Below are 19,068 nucleotides of genomic sequence, written 5' to 3' on the forward strand. Positions count from 1 at the left end.
AAATACTTAACTTGATGAGCACATTAAATGAAACAATGCATGAACAGTATTCAATATGAAGTGGGTACCACCCAATAAATGGTAGCTTTTGACACTCTAGCTGAACCTGCTTTCTCAACAGACAGATTTCTGTAAACTTTATAGTTCTATAGCAGTAGAATTCTACTTTTCCTTTATTTCTTTCCACCACTTTGGCCAGACTGTCCTTTGTGAAATCTCTGCTTTCCTTGGATTTTTTATCCACAGCTCTGCATCCTTCGTAAATCTCCAGGTTTTCTCCGCTGCCCCACTCTGGGCTGAGGCAGGGTGGGAGATTGCAGGATCTGGAGGGGGTGATATTTTCTTTGCATTCTGTGTTCATGCCCAAGGACCATCAGTCCCAATTGCTGCTGCTGCTGCTAAGTCGCTTCAGTCATGTCCGACTCTGTTCGACCCCATAGACGGCAGCCCACCAGGCTCCTCTGTCCCTGGGAATCTCGAGGCAAGAACTGGAGTGGGTTGCCATTTCCCTCTCCAATGCATGAAAGTGAAAAGGGAAAGTGAAGTCGCTCAGTTGTGTCCGACTCTTAGTGACCCCATGGACTGCAGCCTAGTCCAAGTCAAATGCAAAGGCTTCCCAAACTGGCTTCAAACTTGTTGCGGCCAAGGGCACCAGGGACTCAGGAAAGTCTACACTGCCATCTAGTGGACATATGTGACAACGTCGCATGGAATGGAGCAATATCACTGGGAATGGAGCTCTTGGCTTAGATTCCCTCTTTGAACAGTCATTGGGCTCTGAAAGTATTTGGTCCAAACTCCTCACTCCTTAAGGACAAGTGAATTAAGGGTAAAGTCAAGAGTCCTGTCTCACGGAGTAAGCATTATACCTTTCCTTGGAGGAACAGGCTCCCGCCCTGAGTTACAGTCACAGAGGCTTATGTTTCCTCCACTTCTCCCACCTATTGATGTTATGACCCAGGCGGAGGGTTTCTGGTGGGGAGGGCTGACATGAGCATGTGTGTGTGTGTGTGCACACACGTGTGCATGTGTGGCAGGCTTGGGAGGGCTGAGGAAGAGGACACCGAGAAAGTCTCTCATGACTAGCTTGCTTAGCCCCCCAGAGGAAAGGATGTTTGTCAACGCTGCAGACACAATAGCCTGTCAAAGCTTCATGTTCTCAGCCTCATCAATTATGAGACAGATCACCATGTATTTGTTCCCTGATAGTGCAAGTCAGTTAAAGAAAGAAAAACTCTCAGGAATTCTCTGGCGGTCCAGTGGTCAGGACTCTGTGGTCTCACTGCCAGGGCCCTGGGTTCAATCCCTAAATGGGGGAACTAAGATCCCACAAGCCACAAGCCATGGCTAAAAGAATAAAAAGAAAAGAAAAATCTCCTGAGTAGTCTTCACAGCCCCCGACTCGAGAACCTGTCATCTTGTTATCCTTGTGCTGACAGCCCCCAGGCTGGGCCAACAGAGGTGGGGAGCCCTCTGTGCTCCCTCCCTGCCACGATCGCAGGGGGATCAGAAGGTTAGCAGAGGTGTGCCTGTGGTCACATCCTGGCCATGACCCTTCCGTCTCCACCCATTCGAGTCCCGAACACATCACAGTCCTTGTGCCTAGGTTGACATTGGCACCTTCTACTACAACCTGCAGATAAAGCAAGGATTACCCTCCGCCCCCTGACACTCTGGGAGCTCAGCCTGGAGTCAAAGACGAAAGAAAAGGCGACTAAGCCACTGGAGCAGCTATCCTGACAACTGCAGCTCTATATCCCCCTCCCATCGCCCTTCCCCGGGCTTACCACATTCCCAGACGTAGAGAAGCTTCCAGAACAAGATGGTACCGATCATTTTCCAGAAAAAGGAATAGTTCTATCCAGTTCCTAGAATGTTTCTCTTTTTTATTTCGGGCAAGTCGGGGCCAACTTCTGAGCGGGTCTCATACTGAGATGCCCCAAGAGTCAAGGGCTCTGACCTCCACTTGTTCAGCCCACGTGAGAAGCACTGCTCCATATGAATCGAGTCCTCCCCATCTAGATCACTCCGAAAACCCTGCCACTCTGCACCTTGAGAAAGAGCTCCCCATAGATCCCTCCCTTCTCATTTTCCTTGCCACCCTCTGCATCCCCTGGCCAGTCCCCGGGTGGAGCACCCCCTGAACGATGCCAAAGCTTGCGGCCTGCAGCCCCTGCTACCCACCCCAGCCTCCTCCAAGGCGGTGGGCCACTCTAACGGAGGCACACACTCACGGCAACAAGCCATCTGGTGCCACCAGTCCTGGCTCAGCTGGCTCTGCACGTGGTTTCCTCTCAGCCAGAGGAACAGACTCAGAGGGAATCCAGATCTTAGAGCGACCCTCCCACTCCAGCCAGGCCAGCTCACTCACGTCCAGGGCCTGAGGGAACTTCACGATTGGTTCGGGCCAGGTAGTGATCTTCTGTCTGTAATTGTTGCATTCAGGAACGATCATGCAGCCGATGTTACCCAACTCTGGGTAGAAAACCTTAAGGCCCCTGTGGAGAGAGGGAGGTGGTTGTTTCGTGTTGGGGTTTTTGGGGTGCTGGGGGTGCATAAGGCTTCAGTCTGACCTGTGGAGCTTGAGTTACTTGACTTCTTGTGACTCAGTTTCTCCACCTGTACAGTGGGAATACTAATAATACCTATTTGTAGGGTTGGTGAGAAGGGTAAAGTAGTGATTGATGTTTACAACAGGGCCTGGCATGTTATCAATGGTTGGAAAGTATTCATTACTGTCAGTGTTTACTTCTCAAAAAAAAAAAAAAAAATCCATAGGCAAACCTAATCAGTGTCTTTAAAGTAGGGCTGGGTATAGAAGAATGATATTTTTATGTTGCTTTTCTGGAATGTTCTTATTACACAAAGAAAGGTGTAGCAAGTTATCACAGGTTTCTTCATGGGGACAAACTTCTTTAAACAATCAAGACCCTCTCCATGCTTGCAAATCCCAGCAGTAGCTGCATAACTCCCTTCTGTGGGTGACCCTACCCTAGGCTCTCGATATGCCATTCCTTGTGCTTTCCTTATTAGTGTTATTATTTACTTTATTTTTGGCTGTGCTCGGCCTTTCGTTGCTTCATGTGGGTTTTTCTCTAGTTGCAGTGATCAGGGGCTCCTCTTGGCTGCGGTACTCAGGTTTCTAATTGCATGTGGAGCACAGGCTTCTCTTGCTGTGGAGCATGGGCTCTCAGGTGTGTGCACTTCAGTAGCTGAAGCACTCGGGTTCAGTAGTTCAGCTCCTGGGCTCTAGAGCACAGGCTCAGTGGTTGCAGCTCATGGGCTTAGTTGCTCCGCAGTATGTGGGATGTTCCCAAGGATAGAACCCGTGTCCCCTGCATTGGCAAGTGGATTCTTAACCACTGGACCATCTGGGAAGTCCTCAGGTGGTATAGTTTTAATAACTTTTGAAGAAGTTGTAGAGTATGGGTGTTCATCTCTCCTCATGGCAGCATTTTAAGGACTTTTTGGTTTGTTTCTGCCTTTACCCCCTGCCACAGCAGCTATCGAGATCTAAGGCTGAGAGAGGGGACCCTCTTCTGGCAGAAAGATGGGGACTCAGACCACAGCCCAGAACTGGAAGCGGAGGGAAAGGATGGGGAGGAAGGAAACTGAGGACCAGAGGCAACACAAGTGTCTCCTTTTTCTATCCCAGTAGAATTGCTGCCAATGTTTAAATGTTCTTGTTGTCCGGCTGCTAAGTCGTGTCCAACTCTTTGTGACTCCATGGACTGCAGCGTGCCAGGCTTCCCGGTCCTTCACTATCTCCTGGGATTTGCTCAATTTCATATCCATGGAGTCTGTGATGCCATCTAACCATCTCATCCTCTGCCACCCACTTCTCCTTTTGCCTTCAGTCTTTCCCAGCATCAGGGTCTTTTCCAGTGAGTTGGCTCTTCCCATCAGGTGGCCAAAGTATTGGAGCTTCAGCTTTAGGATCAGTCCTTCCAATGAATATTCAGGGTTGATTCCCTTTAGGATCGATTGGTTTGATCTTCTTATAGTTAAGCAAAATCATCAAACTGACATTTGTGAGTGGGCCTGAGGCAGGAGATTGACGGGTTTCAGGAGGGACACTTAACAACTAGCCTCCTGTTTGCATTTCCTGAGACAGGAAGTAAGTAGGCTCCAGGTTAGGTATTTACAATCATCCTCCTGTTTGTACTTTGAAATAGAAATAATAACAGAAACAGGGCAAATAGCCAGGCTTTGTTTCTTGTGGCTACTTTAAGATAACAGCTATGGCGGGACAGAGAAGGGTTAAACCCTGTTTGGGTAAAAGATCAAGCGGTCACCAATGTCCCCTCCATGCAACAAGGGAGATGCAGTACATGGGCAGGAAGCCTCCTTGAGGGTCAAAAAGAAGGTGGAAACACCCCATAGCAGGTGATGCTGAGGCTCCCCCATAGGCCTCTGGGCTGGAATCCATCTCAGAGAACAGTTGTGCATGAATATTAGGGAGGGTCCTAGGGCAGGTCAATTGTAGAAAAAGAAATCAGATAATTGGCCAAAGATAAACAAAGACCCAGAAGAACTGCCCTATAAATGACTTAACCGCCTCTTTACTGCGTTCCTCACTAGGGGAGACGCCCACACCCTTTCTGTCTGGGGTGCATCTCTGCCTTGTTTCTGTCTTAACAAACTGTTTATCTGTGTGCTCTCCCAGTTGTGCTGTGTCTCTAATAATAAACTTCATACTTGGTTTTACAGTTTTTGCCTCCTTGAGAATTGCATTTTTCAGTGGAGGGGAGCAAGGGCCAGGGGAATTTCGCTTCTCGCCTCTAGCCCCTGGTGGACTAGCAGCTAGGATTCCTGGTTTTTATCCAGGCTGCTGCTGCTGCTGCAGGTTCAATTCCTGGGGAGGGAACTAAAATCTTGCTTCAAGCCACTGTTCTCTGCTGCCTCTCAGATCAGGCCTAAAGCCCCTGAGGGGCTTCCTAGACGGCTCAAGCAATAAAGAATATGCCTGCAATGCATGAGACACAGGAGACATAGGTTCCATCCTTGGATCAGGAAAATCCCCAGGAGGAGTAAACAGCAATCCACTTCAGTATTCTTGCCTGGAAAATCCCATGGACAGGGTTGGCTGGCGTGCTACAGTCCATGGGATCACAAAGAGTTGGACACGACTGAGCATGCAAGCAAAGCCCCAGAGGGTGCCAGGGGACCAAGAGTTAGGTCCATCCAGCCAGGCCCCTGTCGTACCCACAGGGCACTGTCAGCCCAGGGTCTGAAGCCCACATGTTTCCTCCAAGTCTCATTCTTCAGATGAGGCTATCACCATGGGCTGAGAGCTGGACCACAGCCTCCCAAGAACCTGGGCAGAGGTGCCCAGCTGGGCCATGGCCAGAGAAACTGAGGCAATAAATGTGTGCCCCAGTGAGGTTTGGGGAACTCTTCTGTAAGCAACAGAGAAGGAGTGCACAGGCTTGTCTGCACTTCCCTTGACTGGATGTTCACGGAAGTCACTCAGCATCATAAGAATCAGATCAGAGGAAAACAGCTCCCTGGGGATGAAAAAAGCTCAGAATCCCAGCTGCCCCCAAAGCAAGGGAGACACAAAGGTCCATGGAGGGAAGGCTGCCTTCATAGAGGCGCCTGGGGACTCAGGGGACACCCCACCCTCTGCTGTGTGGTTCTCAGTGTGGACATGTGGGTCTATCTCCAACCAATTCTTCCTTAAGGCAGGAGCCCAGAACAAGACCCCCCAAGGAGGAATTGAAGGATGAGAGGTGGAGGCTCAGAGGAAAAAGAACTGCAGGTGAAGGCAGGGGACAGGGTCGTGACATCTGTCTCCAAACATCGGAAGGACCCTCCAGGGACAGAGAGGCTAGACTTATTCGATGCAGTGCCTGGGGCAAAACTAGGAAGAATGGGGGTGCAATTAAAGAAGGGCAGTCACAAGGGTGACTGTGACAAGTCACAAGCCTTAACACAAGGGTGCCCTATATGATGTGGGAGGCTTTCAGTACAGAAGAGAGGACTTTGGGAAGCAGGTCGTGTCCCTGTGAGAGTCCACTGGGGCCACTGGGGCCACTGGGGCCGAGGCAGCAAGGAGAGAGGGGCTGAGTGGATTCACCCACTGGATGACTTTGGTTCTTTCATGTCTGTGACTGAACCTAGAGTTCTGACTCTCAGTGGTTTTGCTGGTCTAGTCTGTCTTCCTCAAGAGTGAAGTGAAAGTCACTCAGTCATGTCTGACTCTTTGTGACCCCATGGACTGTAGCCCGCCAGACTCCTCTGTCCATGGGATTCTCCAGGCAAGAATACTGGAGTGGGTTGCCATTCCTTTCTCTAGGGGATCTTCTCAACCTGGGTCTCCCACCTTGAAGGCAGATTCTTTACCACCTGAGCCACCAGGGAAGCCCCTCAAGCATAGGTAAGGTATTATTTGAGAAGAACTTTTCTCTTAACAATATTTCTCCATTGCTTGTCACAGCACAAGAAATTCCTCTCTTATAGATTAATAATTTTAGGTCCTGAGTGATAACTTCAAGAATTCCCTGTTAGATTCTAACAATACCAGGGAGAGGAGGCGCTTCTCTAGGGGAGTCTCTCAGCAAGGTCAAGAGCCTGAACTGAGCAGGATCCTTGGGGATGGGGGCACAGAACAGGAGGTCCTGATCTCAACTTTGGAGTCTGATATGTTCTTTCGTGTTCTCATTCGGTGATGATCTTTTAATGAACTTCCCTGGTGGCTCAGATGGTAAGGAATCTGCTTGCAATGCTGGAGACAGGTTCAATCCCTGGGTCAGGAAGATCCCTTGAATCTTTTACCAAAAAAAATCTTCAGCAGTCATAAAGTCAAAGCTTCCCTCTTGCAATGATGATCTGCAGTCAAAAACTCGTGTCCTAGCTTGCAGGCTTAATGCTGGAAGTCCATTAAGTTCTCAAACTGGGGATCTGCTAGCGTCTTCTAAAAAGTCCTGAGAATGATTCCTTGCAATGAACTGAAAATTGATAGGTTGAAATCCTAGCCCTGAAGGTAACAAAATTTGGAAGTGGGGCCACTGGGAGGTGCTTAGGTCATGAGGGTGAGGTTCTCATGAATAGAATAGAAAAGACTTACCAGAGAGCTTTCTCACCCCTTCCAGTCTGCAAGGACCCATCAAGGATCCAGCCACCTATGAGTCAGGAAGTGGGATCTCATCAGACAAACAATCTGCTGGCACATTGACCTTGGACTTCTCAACCTCCAGAATGTGTGTGTTAGTTGCTCAGTTGTGTTTGACTCTTTGAGACCCCATGGACTGTAGCCCGCCAGGCTCTTCTGTCCATGGGATTTTCCAGGCAAGAATACTGGAGTGGGTTGCCATCCCCTTCTCCAGGGGATCTTCCCGACCAAGGGGTCAAACCTGGGTCTTCTGTTTTGCAGGCAGATTCTTTACCATCTGAGCTACCAGGGAAGCACCTCTAGGATGGTAAGAAATAATTTTTTGTTTTTTATAAGCCACCCAGTCTGTGGCCCTGTGTTATAGCAGCCCCTTGGACTGCTGTAAGACAGATTCCCTTTACTTGAGATGCTCTGGGCCCTGGACGAGGGTCAGCAGTTGAAGGTGAGTGGGGAAAGAGTAGGAGTGTAGTCAGACATGCGGCGGTGGGGGCAGGGGTTTGCATCATAGCTCTGCCCCTGGTCAGGTATATCAGAACCATGGGCAGGTTATTTAATCTCTGGGGATTCCTATCTGCAAAATGGGATGATAACACGTACTTCGTGGGGTCATGGTAACAATGAAATAGGTCAAGGACTCTAAATCACTGGCAGAACACCCGTCACGTACCAGGTGACTGGAGCTCCTGCATGTGCTGTGGTCCCCAGGCCGCCAGGAGACCAGCCTGTGGATGCCTGCAGGGCTGAGCTCAGGGCATCTGGGTACTGGTGGGTTCCCTCCGTACATGGTGACCGAATACATGGGATCCACGTGTCCCACGGTGAACACGGGAAGCACAGAGGTTCTCCGCATGGGGCTGTGATCATGGCCTTGGCCCCGCTGTCCTCCCCAGCTTGGGGGCTGGACCGGCCCACCAAAGGGAAAGGCCTGCCCGCCCCCAGGAAGGTCCTGCTCCACAGAGCACCTTGCACACATAGGAGCAGCAGCCCCACCCGCCTTCCCTCACACAAAATTTCACCCAGCACTGTCTCACCAGAGTTACAACTGTACTGATAGGAACAAAATCTGTGCCATTTTGGGGGAGGGGGAGGGGGCGGAATTCAGCTGCCTAACTTTTTAGGAAAAAACATAGTTATCTCCCTAAAAGTAATGTTAATGTTTGTAAGAATTTGAATGTACTCAAGGAGACAGAGTAAGAAGTCCTTGTTCCCTCTCTTACTTCCAATGGCCTCAGTGTGACGCCAGCGTCCTCGGCCACCAGGTTGGCAGAGGGTGTTGGGGGCAATGTGGCCTGGGCAGCCCTCGAGATGGCCCATGTGTCCAGGGTGATGAAGACCGGTTCTTCTGACCCACGATGGATGAGGAGCAAGCTGGACTCCGACACAGAGTGGGAGAAGCTTGTGCCCTTGGAAGGGACAGAGCCAGCCTCTGACGCCCAGCCTTTTCTCTGGACAATGTCCAATGGCCCCACTCTGGCCTGTCCTGACACTTCCGGGGCTTTGTTTGAGAAAAGCAAACAACCACCTCTCACACAGGGAGGGTCTGGTTACACAGCCTCTGTCAAATGCCACTTTTCTTGAAAGTGCCACTTTGTTGGGGGGAAGGGAGCCTTCCAGGCTGTAGGGGAGGGATGGTCTCTCTTGGGGTCCCAGCAGGGAGGGTGAGGCCAGCCCCTCAGGTTTGGAGGCCCCAGGGGAGGTGGACAGATCCGGGTACCCTCCTGGTGTTGAGAGGACCGCCCTCTGGACTGATGGCACAGGCCTGTCTCACAGTCCTCTCCCCGATCTCAGTCCTGGTGTTGAGAGGACTGCCCTCTGGACTGATGGCACAGGCCTGTCTCACAGTCCTCTCCCCGATCTGTCTGAGTCTCCTGTCCGCAGACACTGCCACGGGAGCCCGTGGCCCCGGACTCGTGGAGACCCCCCTCCCTCTGCACCCAGCCTTACTTGCAGAGGACAGCGTCGTTGTCAGGCAGGGCCTCGTACACACACAAGTCCGCGTCCTCCTCCTCTCCAGTGACCGCCACCGCGAGGCCCAGGAGCAGGGCTGCTGTGACCAGCCTCATGGTCCAGCCCATGGGCACCTGGAAAGGAAGGAGTCTTCAGAGCTGCCGGGCTCTCTGCAGGGGGTGCCCTTCCCACCCGCAGCCCCTGCCCCAGGGGGCCCACCTGGTAGGGAGAGAGCCCTCTGCTTGGCAGGGAGAAGGGCAGGCACAGCCTGGGCTCCGGCAGCTAATCCGCCACCCAGACACAAGTCCCTTGGGAGGCCCTGGGCCTCCTCCCAGCTGGATTCAATTTACAATCGTGGCCTAGGCCCCTCCTCCGTCTATGCAGGGCAGTGCTGTCACTTGTTCCTGCTGCCGCCCGGGGCACGAGCAGACTGCAGAGCAGGAAGGCTCATATAAGCCTCTCACACGGCCCACCTCATCCCGGACACACCTCCTATCCTGAGTTTCCCCATGTGCAGTCAGTTGGCTGAGGGCCAGTCTGCCCCTCTGGCTTTAACGCAAACCTTTTGGAGGCTGGTGGCCCCAGGTTTTGGGTTCTGGGGGTGCTCCTGAGAGCCTGACTTTGCTGGGTTTTTTTGGAGCAGGAGTGAGGCTGGGTGGTGCCCCCTGCACAGCTCTGCTTCTCCTGCCCGAAGCTCCTCTGCCGCCTGTCTAAATGGCCTCAGGGCTGTGGGGTGGGGGTCATGGTTGAACGCGGTGACCTTGTGTAGGAAGGGCCGCTGCTGCAGTGGGTGGGGCTGCCTGGCCTGAAGGACAGCTCCAAAGGGCCAGCTGAGGACACCGGGGCGCGTCCAGCTATACCTTGTGGTGGTGCTGAACTCAGCACTCTCCCAAAATAATAGTCCCTGGAGAAGACGGCCAGTAGAGCTGCCCAAGATGGGGGTGGCATGCACAGTGCTGTACTGGGAGGAAGGGGGGCCTTGGGGTTGAGCTGCACTGAATAACCCAGCTGGGACCCCAGGGCAATCTGCATTCATTCCTTTGGGGAACAGGCCGGCAGGCTGGAGTGTATGGGGCTCTGATTGGAACCAGAGCCAGGGCAGGGGAAAGATCAAAGGCAGTTCTCACACCTTGGGAGGGGTGTGGGGGACCAAGGATTCCTGGGCTCTGCTCTGAGCTAAACCACATGACTGGGGGGCCCCACGCCTCTCTAGGATGTGTGTGTTTGTGTGCTCAGTCGCTTCAGTCGTGTCTGACTCTCTGTGACCCCATGGACTGTAGCCCATCAGGCTCCTCTGTCTATGGGATTCTCCCAGCAAGAATACTATAGTGGGTTGCCATGCCCTCCTCCAGAGGATCTTCCCAACCTAGGGATCGAACCTGTGCCTCTTGTCTCCTGCATTTGAGGCGGATTCTTTACCACTAGCGCCATCTAGGATGCAGTACCTCTTTTCAAAAACAAGTATGATCTCTTATTCCCTGTGCCTGGCTAAGGAAGGTGAGATCATGGCTCTACAATCTACGCAGCTAGATCTTTGAAGAAATCATTTTTAGCTGAGCTGGCTTTCTGGTTGAACTCCTACTTCCAGGATCCAACTTCCAGCAAAAAGCCCTTCTTTGGGGCTACAAACTAAACACATTTCTTAGTGATCAGGCTCTCTGAAGTATGACTCAGGCTCCCCCACAGATCCTTCCCAAGGCCTCCCCTACTGGAGAGTGTCTCTGAGTAGCTTCCCCATAAGATGGTTGTGAGAATAAAATGAAATGAATTATATAAGGCGCTCAGTAAGGAGTCCGGCACATAGGGAATGCTCAATAATTAACGGATAGTGTAAATATTCTTCCATAGACCCATCCATCCCTTCATCCATTCATTCTCAATCCATCTCACCAGCAGGTGTGAGCACCTCCTATGTGCTGAGCCCTGTGCCTGTGGGGCATAGTCTAAGCGTGGTCCCTGCTCTCATGGAGCTCACAGAACAGCCCAAGCCAGAAGATGGTAGTGCCAGAATGATCACCCAAGACCAAGAGGCTCCAGTCTTCAGAGTGACAGTCACTAGAGAAGCCAGAACTCTCCTGGGTGTCAGCAGCATTTAACTCCAGTAAGGATGAATGGCTGTCTGGAGGTGGGAGTGAGTCCACGGGGCAGGACTGCTCCTGGGGAGACTACTCGAGTCAGCAATTCCTCCTTATTCAGTGAGCACCAGGCTTTTAGCACTGAGTCCTCATGATGATATGTATTTTATTCCGTACTGTGATCCTCATGTGTGCTGTGCTAAGTCGCTTCAGTCGTGTCTGACTCTTTGAGACCCCATGGACTGTAGCCCACCTTGCCTGGACTATCCATGGGATTCTCCAGGCAAGAATTACTGGAGTGGGTTGCCATGCTCTCCTTCAGGGGATCTTCTGGACCCAAGGATATCTCCTATATTGGCAGGGGGGTTCTTTACCACTAGCACCATCTGGGAAGCCCCATAATCCACATGAGGTACGTACTATTATGATCCCATTGTACAGAGGGGGAGAGTGAGGCACAGAGAGATTTAGCCAGAGAACCTGCACCTGGGTGACATGGGTAGTAGGTGGCCGACCTGAGATTTGAACCCTCGCTTTCTGATTCTGGACGCCATGCTCCTTAACCATTCACTCTCCTGACACCTCTTTCGGCTCTGCGGTGCCCTGACTTGTTCCTCTCTAGTCCCTTTGTTCTTAGAATAAAGCCTGGAATCTTCCAGGTATCCCACAATGCCCTGAAAGATCTGGCTCTTCCTGCCTCTCTAGCCACCTCTTTCTACTCTCTGTCTGTCCTTCAAACTCCTTCCTGCCCCAGGGCCTTCCAGTACTCCGCTGCCACTTCCCATTCCCCCTTGGGGGACCCGGAAGTGTCATTTCCTCAAAGAGACTTCCTCTGATTCCCAGACTCCATTAGACTGCTGTTATACAGAATCAGAGCAATTTACTCCTTTCCTTACTGTCCTTATATGTTAGTAAAATTATTTTGTAGCTATTTATACTTAGTAATTTGCTTATAGTCTCCCCACTCCACAGCCCACCAGGGTCTCAGAGGCAATGCCTAGTCTGTGTCTCGCTTTCCAAGGCAGCCCTTGGTGGGTCTACATGCTACATACTTTCTAGTTTGAATGCCTGACAAACTTGCCACTTCTGCTTCTGATGGTCCTTGTGTTCACTCAATAGCTCTTAACTCTCTATAAATATCAGTGGGAAAGTAACCTCTCAGGCTGGCGTTAGGCCCTGGCTCCCCATTGCTTATTTATCTAACTTTCTCTGGCTTGTTTTTGTACAGAGAGATCTGACAGAATGCAGTGGTTCCTGGTGTTTTTGAATCTGATCCTTTCCTTGGGGAATTCACAAGACTTGCCTTTTTGAACTCCAGCCCCCTCAGTGGTCACCCCTGAAGCTTCCTTCTCTTCCTTCAGGCACCTGGGCTTAAGACCACCTCCCAGCACCATCAATCAGGCCACACCGTTGGCTTCCTGAGATATCCTGGTTTCTCTAGATACCCAGATCTACTGAACCAGTGCTCCTGGAATGCTTTACCCTCCTGTCCTTCCTCCAGGCCTCCTGTGCCTGACACCCCTATCACTGCTCAAGTGTCACCTGCTTTTTCTCCACCCAGACACAGACTCTTATGTTTCCCCTCCCTCCTCAACTTTTCCACCTCTGCCTTCTGGAATTTCTGTACTGCAGTGATCAAATTCTCCCTCAGTCATTTCTTTCCTACTTCATTTTTAAAAACATTGAAATATATTCACATACCATAAAATTTACTCCTTTAACACGTGCAGTTCAGTGGGAATTTTAGTATAAAAATCACTAAAGGATGTGCAGCTATCCTCATTATATAATTCCAGAATATGTTCATCACCCCCCAAAGAAGCCTAGAGAATCCATTAGCAGTGACTCCTTATTCCTTCCTCTCTCAGAACCTGGGAACTACTAATCTTTCTCTCTTCATAGGTGTGCTTATTCTGGACATTTCATATAGGTGGAATTATACTGTATGTGTTCTTTTGTGGGACTTCCCAGGTGCCTCAGTGGTAAAGAATCCTCCAGCCAATGAAGGAGACATGTTCGATCCCTGGGTCAGGAAGATGACATGTGGGAGGAAATAGCAACCCACTCCAGTATTCTTGCCTGGAGAATTCCAAGGACAGAGGAGCCTGGTGGGCCAAATTAAATTATGGGTAAATACCCATAAAGGGCTTCCCAGGTGGCTCAGCTGGTAAAGAATCCACCTGCAACCTGGGTTCAATCCCTGGGTTGGGAAGCTCCCCTGGAGAAGGGATCAGCTACCCACTTCCAGTATTCTGGCCTGGAGAATTCCATGGACTGTATAGTCCACGAGTTCGCAAAGAGTCGGACATGAATGAGCAACTTTCACTTCACTTCACACCCATAAAAGACAATCTAAAAGTCCTAAGCAGAAACTAGGGTGAGACTCTTGGGGAAATTAAGACATTCAAAAGTAGCTAGCTGTATAAGTGGAAGAATTGAAAAAGCCATATGCTCAAGACACATGCTCAGAAAAAACCCAAGAAGACTATAACCTTTCACCTTGGGTTCTAGTTCTCAGGATCAGCCTGAGATCCTTCTTTCTCTGGAAGGGGATATCAGGACCCCACATAGAAAGGAAACTTCCCAAGTCTGTTACTTCCTTCCTTGGTAAGGCCTGTCTGAACTAAATCAGTAATGCTAATCCCATTAGTAATGCCAATTCTAGCACAGAACTCCAGGAGTGATATATGTACCCAAGAGCCATTTCTGGGAAAGTTAAAGAAATGTTTGATGCTCAGAAATAAGCATAGAAAAGCCACGAATAACAAGCCTCAAATCATACTAGAGTGAAGAAATCAAAGATACCACCCTAAACATGAATTTCCTTAAGGCCTCCAGGCCACAGTTCTCATTCCTGAGGTTTCTCTGTCTCTTTGGCCGGTCCTTATGGAAAGTCCTGGCCTCACATCTCATACTCCATGCCAAGAAGAAGAGTCTGGCCACTTACGCAGAGCAGTGTGGGAGCTGTGGGGAGGAGGCTGCGGGGAGATGAGAAATCTTGGCAGGTTTCAGGGCTGGAGAAGGTGGGGAGAAAGTTCCCTCCAGGATGCCCCAGAGTCTGGGCCCTTAAGGCCCAATCAGAGTCTGGCAGTGTTGAGCGACGGAGAGTATAGGGAAGGCTCCTGGAGTTGCCAGCAGAGGAGGCAACGGTTGGTCGTTGGGGAGGCAGTTGGAGAAAGTTCTAGGGAGTTCCAGGGAGGAGCTAATATGTAGAGTGGGTGAGAATAGGAAAGAAGACAGGGTGGGTTTTCTGGCATTCCTCCTTCCAAGGACTCTACAGAAAGCTGCGGGAATCACATAGATGATTCTCTTACCTTTACACTGTAAAGCCGGCTAAAGACCCGCTATGGATGTATAAGAGAGCTGCAGAGGGATGGAGGGAAACCATAGAGACCAGAGTTCCTGAGAGAGACAAATAGCGCCTGAGTGCTTTAGAGCAAAATGCTCATAGACACAGATAGGAGAGAGGTGGGGTTGGGACCCTTGCTTGGGGTGGAGTCAATGCCCCCTTCCCCAGCAAGCATGGCCTGGAGCCACAGAAGAACAACACTGGTTCAAGGCCAAGTTCTGCCAGGCCTACCAACTGTGTCCAGCAGGTAATGTTCTACCAAAATGGGCAGTGGATGCTCCTGTAACAGGCAAGTCCCTGGCTTGCAGGACCTGGATTTCTTTCTGTGCTTTAAATGACCACATCTGGGTGGACAGTCTCAGTTTCCTTCTGGAAAATTTCTTCCAGGAAATTCAAGGAGTCAGTAGACATTTAAACACTCCAGATGAATTAAGTCAGAATCTTTGAGAGTACATTTTTAAGTGCTCCTTATGGGATTTTAAAGAGCAGCCAGGCACCTAACTGGGGGCAGGTACCCTACAGATGCCGAAGGTACAAAGATGCATGAGATGCAGAGCCTTAACTTGATAAACTCACAGTTGAACAAGGACAATAAACATCCAAACAAACAACAATCACAAAATTGTCAACAGTGGGATGAATTCAGCCACAGAAGCATCGCCAGGGTAAAGAAGCAGGTATTAATTATGCATTTTGTTTTAGGCATTTAAAGATGGTTTGACATCTTATGGGTCTTGCTGGCTGAGGAGAGATGGATTAGAAGTCAGCCTTGCTGACTCTAGGCCTCTGTTCTTTCCCTTCACAAGCTCCTAACCCATTCTTTTCAAACCCAGGGCCTGGGATTTGGTGTTTTTGTTTGTCAGGTTCTCCTAGACAGCATGTGAGGACAACTGTGCTGAATTTCATTGCTTCACCTCCCTTGGCTAAGCTCTGTGTCCCACTTTGAAAGTCCCCTCCAGGGAGTCCACTCTCCTCTACTCTGGGAATGTCTTCCCTTCACCCTACTCTCAAATCTGACCTTCCTTCGATGCCCATTGGCCCTTTCCCTCTTTAAGCTTTTCTCAAGTACTCTTTCAGACCTACAACACTCAAGCTGACATATTTGTTTGATTTTCATTGGTATGATGCCAATGATTTTTTTATGATTTTCATTGGTATGATGCTGTAACCAACCTGTCAGGATTTTCCAGGCAAAAAGACTGGAATGGGTTACCATTTCCTACTCCAGAGGATCTCCTCAACCCAGTGATCAAACCCACGTCTCTTGTGTCTCCTGAGTTGGCAGGTGGGGTCTTACCACTAGTGCCACCTGGGAAGCCCCTCAGTATCTGCATAACAGCTCAAAGATACTGTTGTGTGTATCTGTTGATGGAAATTGCCCCAAGGACCTTGCTCCAAAGCTGCTCTTGACTGTTTCTCCCTGGTCTCCCTTCCCTAATTAGCAACTGCTTGCCCCCACTTTTCTTTGGTACTCCCCAATCTTGAGAAGAACAGATGTTGGATGAGTAAAGGAAACAACTATTTTGAATAAAGATGTTAATCATAAACTCAACTCGGCAGACAAATTATGTTAAGCAGAGTCCTGTGGGCCTCCTAGGCACAAAGCCTTTCTATGCTGCACCACCCTCCCATTTCTTTGATTATAGGAAATAGACTTCCTTTAGCCTCCATGACCTTCCCTGAGTCCCAACGGGCAGATTCAAGCAGTTGCTAATTAGGGAAGAGAGGGGATGCAAGACCAGGAAGAAACAAACCGTCTAGAGCTGCAAGGACCTTCGCTGTTGCACGGGATTTTCTCTAGTTGCAGAGAGGGGCCGGGGGTGGAGGTGTGTGTGTAGGGGGTACTCTCTAGTTGTAGTGTTCAGGTTTCTCATTCCATTGGCTTCTCTTGTTGCAGAGCACAAGCTGTACGTTGTGCAGCTTGTGGGCTCTAGAGCTCAGGCTCGATAGTTATGGCACACAGGCTTAGTTGCTCCATGGCATGTGGATCTTTCCAGAACATGGATCGAACCTGTGTCCCCTGCATTGCAAGGTGGATTCTTAGCTACTGGACCACAGGGAAGCCTGGGAAAACTACTTTTTGAGGGGCTTGGGCTCCCTGGGGAAATACCACTTAGTGATGAGACTGTCTTTGGTCACCAAATTATCTCCTAAATTAAGCAGAGGTGCCAAAGAATTGATGCTTTTAAATTGTGATATTGGAGAAGACTCTTGAGAGTCCCTGGGACTTCAAGGAGCTCAAACAGTCAATCCTAAAGGAACTCAACCCTGAATATTCATTGGAAGGACTGATGCTGAAGCTTCAATCCTTTGGCCATCTGATGCAAAGAGCTGACTCATTGGAAAAGACCATGATGCTAGGAAAAATTGAGGGCAGGAGGAGAAGGGGGTGACAGAGGATAGGATGGTTGGATAGTATCATCAACTCAATGGACATGAATCCGAGCAAACTCCAGGAGATAATGGAGGACAGAGGAGCCTGATCTGCGGCAGTCCATGGGGGTCGCAGAGAGCTGGACACGACTGAGTGACTGAACAATAAGCAGGTGCTAGATGGTAAACAAATGACACCAGGCCTTCCCCAAGGGCCAAGGAAGGAAGTTCTTGGTAGCACAGTCAGTCAGTCACATCCCCGGGAGCTCTCACAGATGACAGTCACACGGGGTGGAGGTGGGGGGCAGAAAGGACACCAACTCTGCTCTGCAGGAACCACATGTCCTTGCCCACAGCAGGAGAGGTACAAGCCCTCACAGTCCCTGCAGCTGGGACAGGAGGCAGCACAACTTGCTCTTTGACCTGCTCAGATCCAAGTCACATCTCTCATGTCGTCTCATGTCATCATATCTCTCTTTGTAGAGTTCATGGGTGGGTGGCAGAGGGGGTAAGTTCCACTTTGGATTAGGAAATTAGTTTCAACCCACTGAAGAGACTTTTACTTCTTGATTTATTGCATTAAGACTGAGCATAGCACTTGTGATAGGAACAGAGTAAAGGAACAAAGTAGGTGATTAAATAATTCCACTGGGGGATTGTAAGTAGAAAAAATATGGGAGACCCTTATAAGTTAATGATCATTTAAGAAAGCAGGTTGGCTTAACCACAAAACCAAGCAGGCCTGCTTAGCAACAAAACCATTCAACAGAAGCATGAGATATGCCCCCAAACAATAAAACAATGGTGGCCTGAGGTCACATCCTGCCCAGTGAGCTCAGTAAGTTAATGATCCCTAGGACATGCTCTCTGCACACATAAAAAGAAATCATTTATGCAAAGGTGAATTTCAAAGTAAAGGCCCTCATTGAACTGAGGCCTGAAATAATATTTCCATAGTGCCGTGACAGTCTTGTCTTGACCATGTAGGGACAAGAAAATTCTTCTGCCCAATGAAGGAGTTGCCGATGATGGAAGCATAGTGTCTACTCAAAAGTGATGGAGAAAGTGGTCTTTCCCCCGGCCTCAGTTTTCCTTTGATTATAAAACTTTAGCCCAGTAACTTCTCAGGGGATGGCATCCTCTAGCCCACCCATTTATAAGCCTCACAAATGTCCTAATCTAATTAATAATTTCTTAGTTATCACTTTTTCTCTCACTGAATTCTTTCTGTGCTGAGGCATAAAGGATTGGAGCTCCTCGGAGTGCCCCCAAAATGCCACCCAACGGTTTCACTTGCAGGTGCTCAGTAAATATTTATTGAGGAATGCATGGGTGATGGAAGCTTCTGGAAACTTCATTATCTTCTGCCTTGTTGAATCAGGCACCTTCATTCCAGATGTTTGGTGTTGATTCTACCATTACTTCAATTTTGGGAAGTTCCCTTGTAATGCTTATGAGACATTTCAGAATATGTGTTCTATTTGGGTTTTTCCCCCAGTCACCCAGAGCACTGCATGTGTGCTAAGCTGCTTCAGTCCTACCTGACTCTTTGCAACCCCATGGACTGTAGCCCAGTCTGGGCTCCTCTGTCCATGGGATTTCCCAGGCAAGAATACTGGAGTGGGTTTGTCATTTCCTTCTCCAGGGCATCTTCCCAACCCAGAGATCAAACCCGCATCTCTTCTGTCTCCTGCGTTGGCAGGAGAATTCTTTACCACTAGCACCACCTGGGAAGCCCTACCCAAAGCACTGTCATAAGCAAAAACATGCCTCTGTACTTAGGGCTGTCATCCTAAAGAAATGGGTCTAAACACTTATTAATTGTATCCTATTGTAACTGCTCACATGGGAAGAGCTTGTATAAGTAAGTAGTTGCTACCTACCAATGGTTTCTCTTTGGGTTTTATTATTATTATTTTCTTTTGGTCTCTGAGTGTCTTGTGGGATCTTATTTCCCCAACCATGAACTGAACCCAGGCCCTTGACTGTGAAAGTATGGAGTCCTAACCACTGGACCACCAGGGAATTCCCATCTTTGGGCTTTCTTAAAGCTATATGTCTTGGATATATAACAAATAATTTTTTAGAAAAGGAAAACCATCACTCTCACACAGATACAAATACATGTTAAAATTTCTATTTTAACTCATTATTAATAAAGGAATTGATAAGACCTTACAACCCATTCAAAGGCAAGCCAAAGAATGGAT

At 49.4% G+C, this 19,068-nt stretch overlaps 1 protein-coding gene across 7 annotated transcripts in view; it reads right to left on the minus strand.

Moving 5' to 3' along the window:
* PEBP4 (phosphatidylethanolamine binding protein 4) overlaps window positions 1-14,319 on the minus strand; it is a 225,642-nt gene extending 211,323 nt beyond the window's left edge. For 3 of the 7 annotated variants that reach the window (XM_059889053.1, XM_005210245.5, XM_059889052.1), the window contains exons 1-3: window positions 9,281-9,382; window positions 9,059-9,195; window positions 2,372-2,498 (exon numbers count right to left, since the gene is read on the minus strand). In XM_059889053.1, coding sequence (XP_059745036.1) covers window positions 2,372-2,498; window positions 9,059-9,189 — 258 coding nt within the window. In that variant the 5' untranslated portion in view covers window positions 9,190-9,195; window positions 9,281-9,382. 7 annotated transcript variants of the gene reach the window in all.
* Between the last annotated feature and the right edge of the window lie 4,749 nt (window positions 14,320-19,068).

The sequence above is a fragment of the Bos taurus genome, chromosome 8 (genome assembly GCF_002263795.3).
Source record: "Bos taurus isolate L1 Dominette 01449 registration number 42190680 breed Hereford chromosome 8, ARS-UCD2.0, whole genome shotgun sequence".
NCBI lineage: Eukaryota > Metazoa > Chordata > Mammalia > Artiodactyla > Bovidae > Bos > Bos taurus.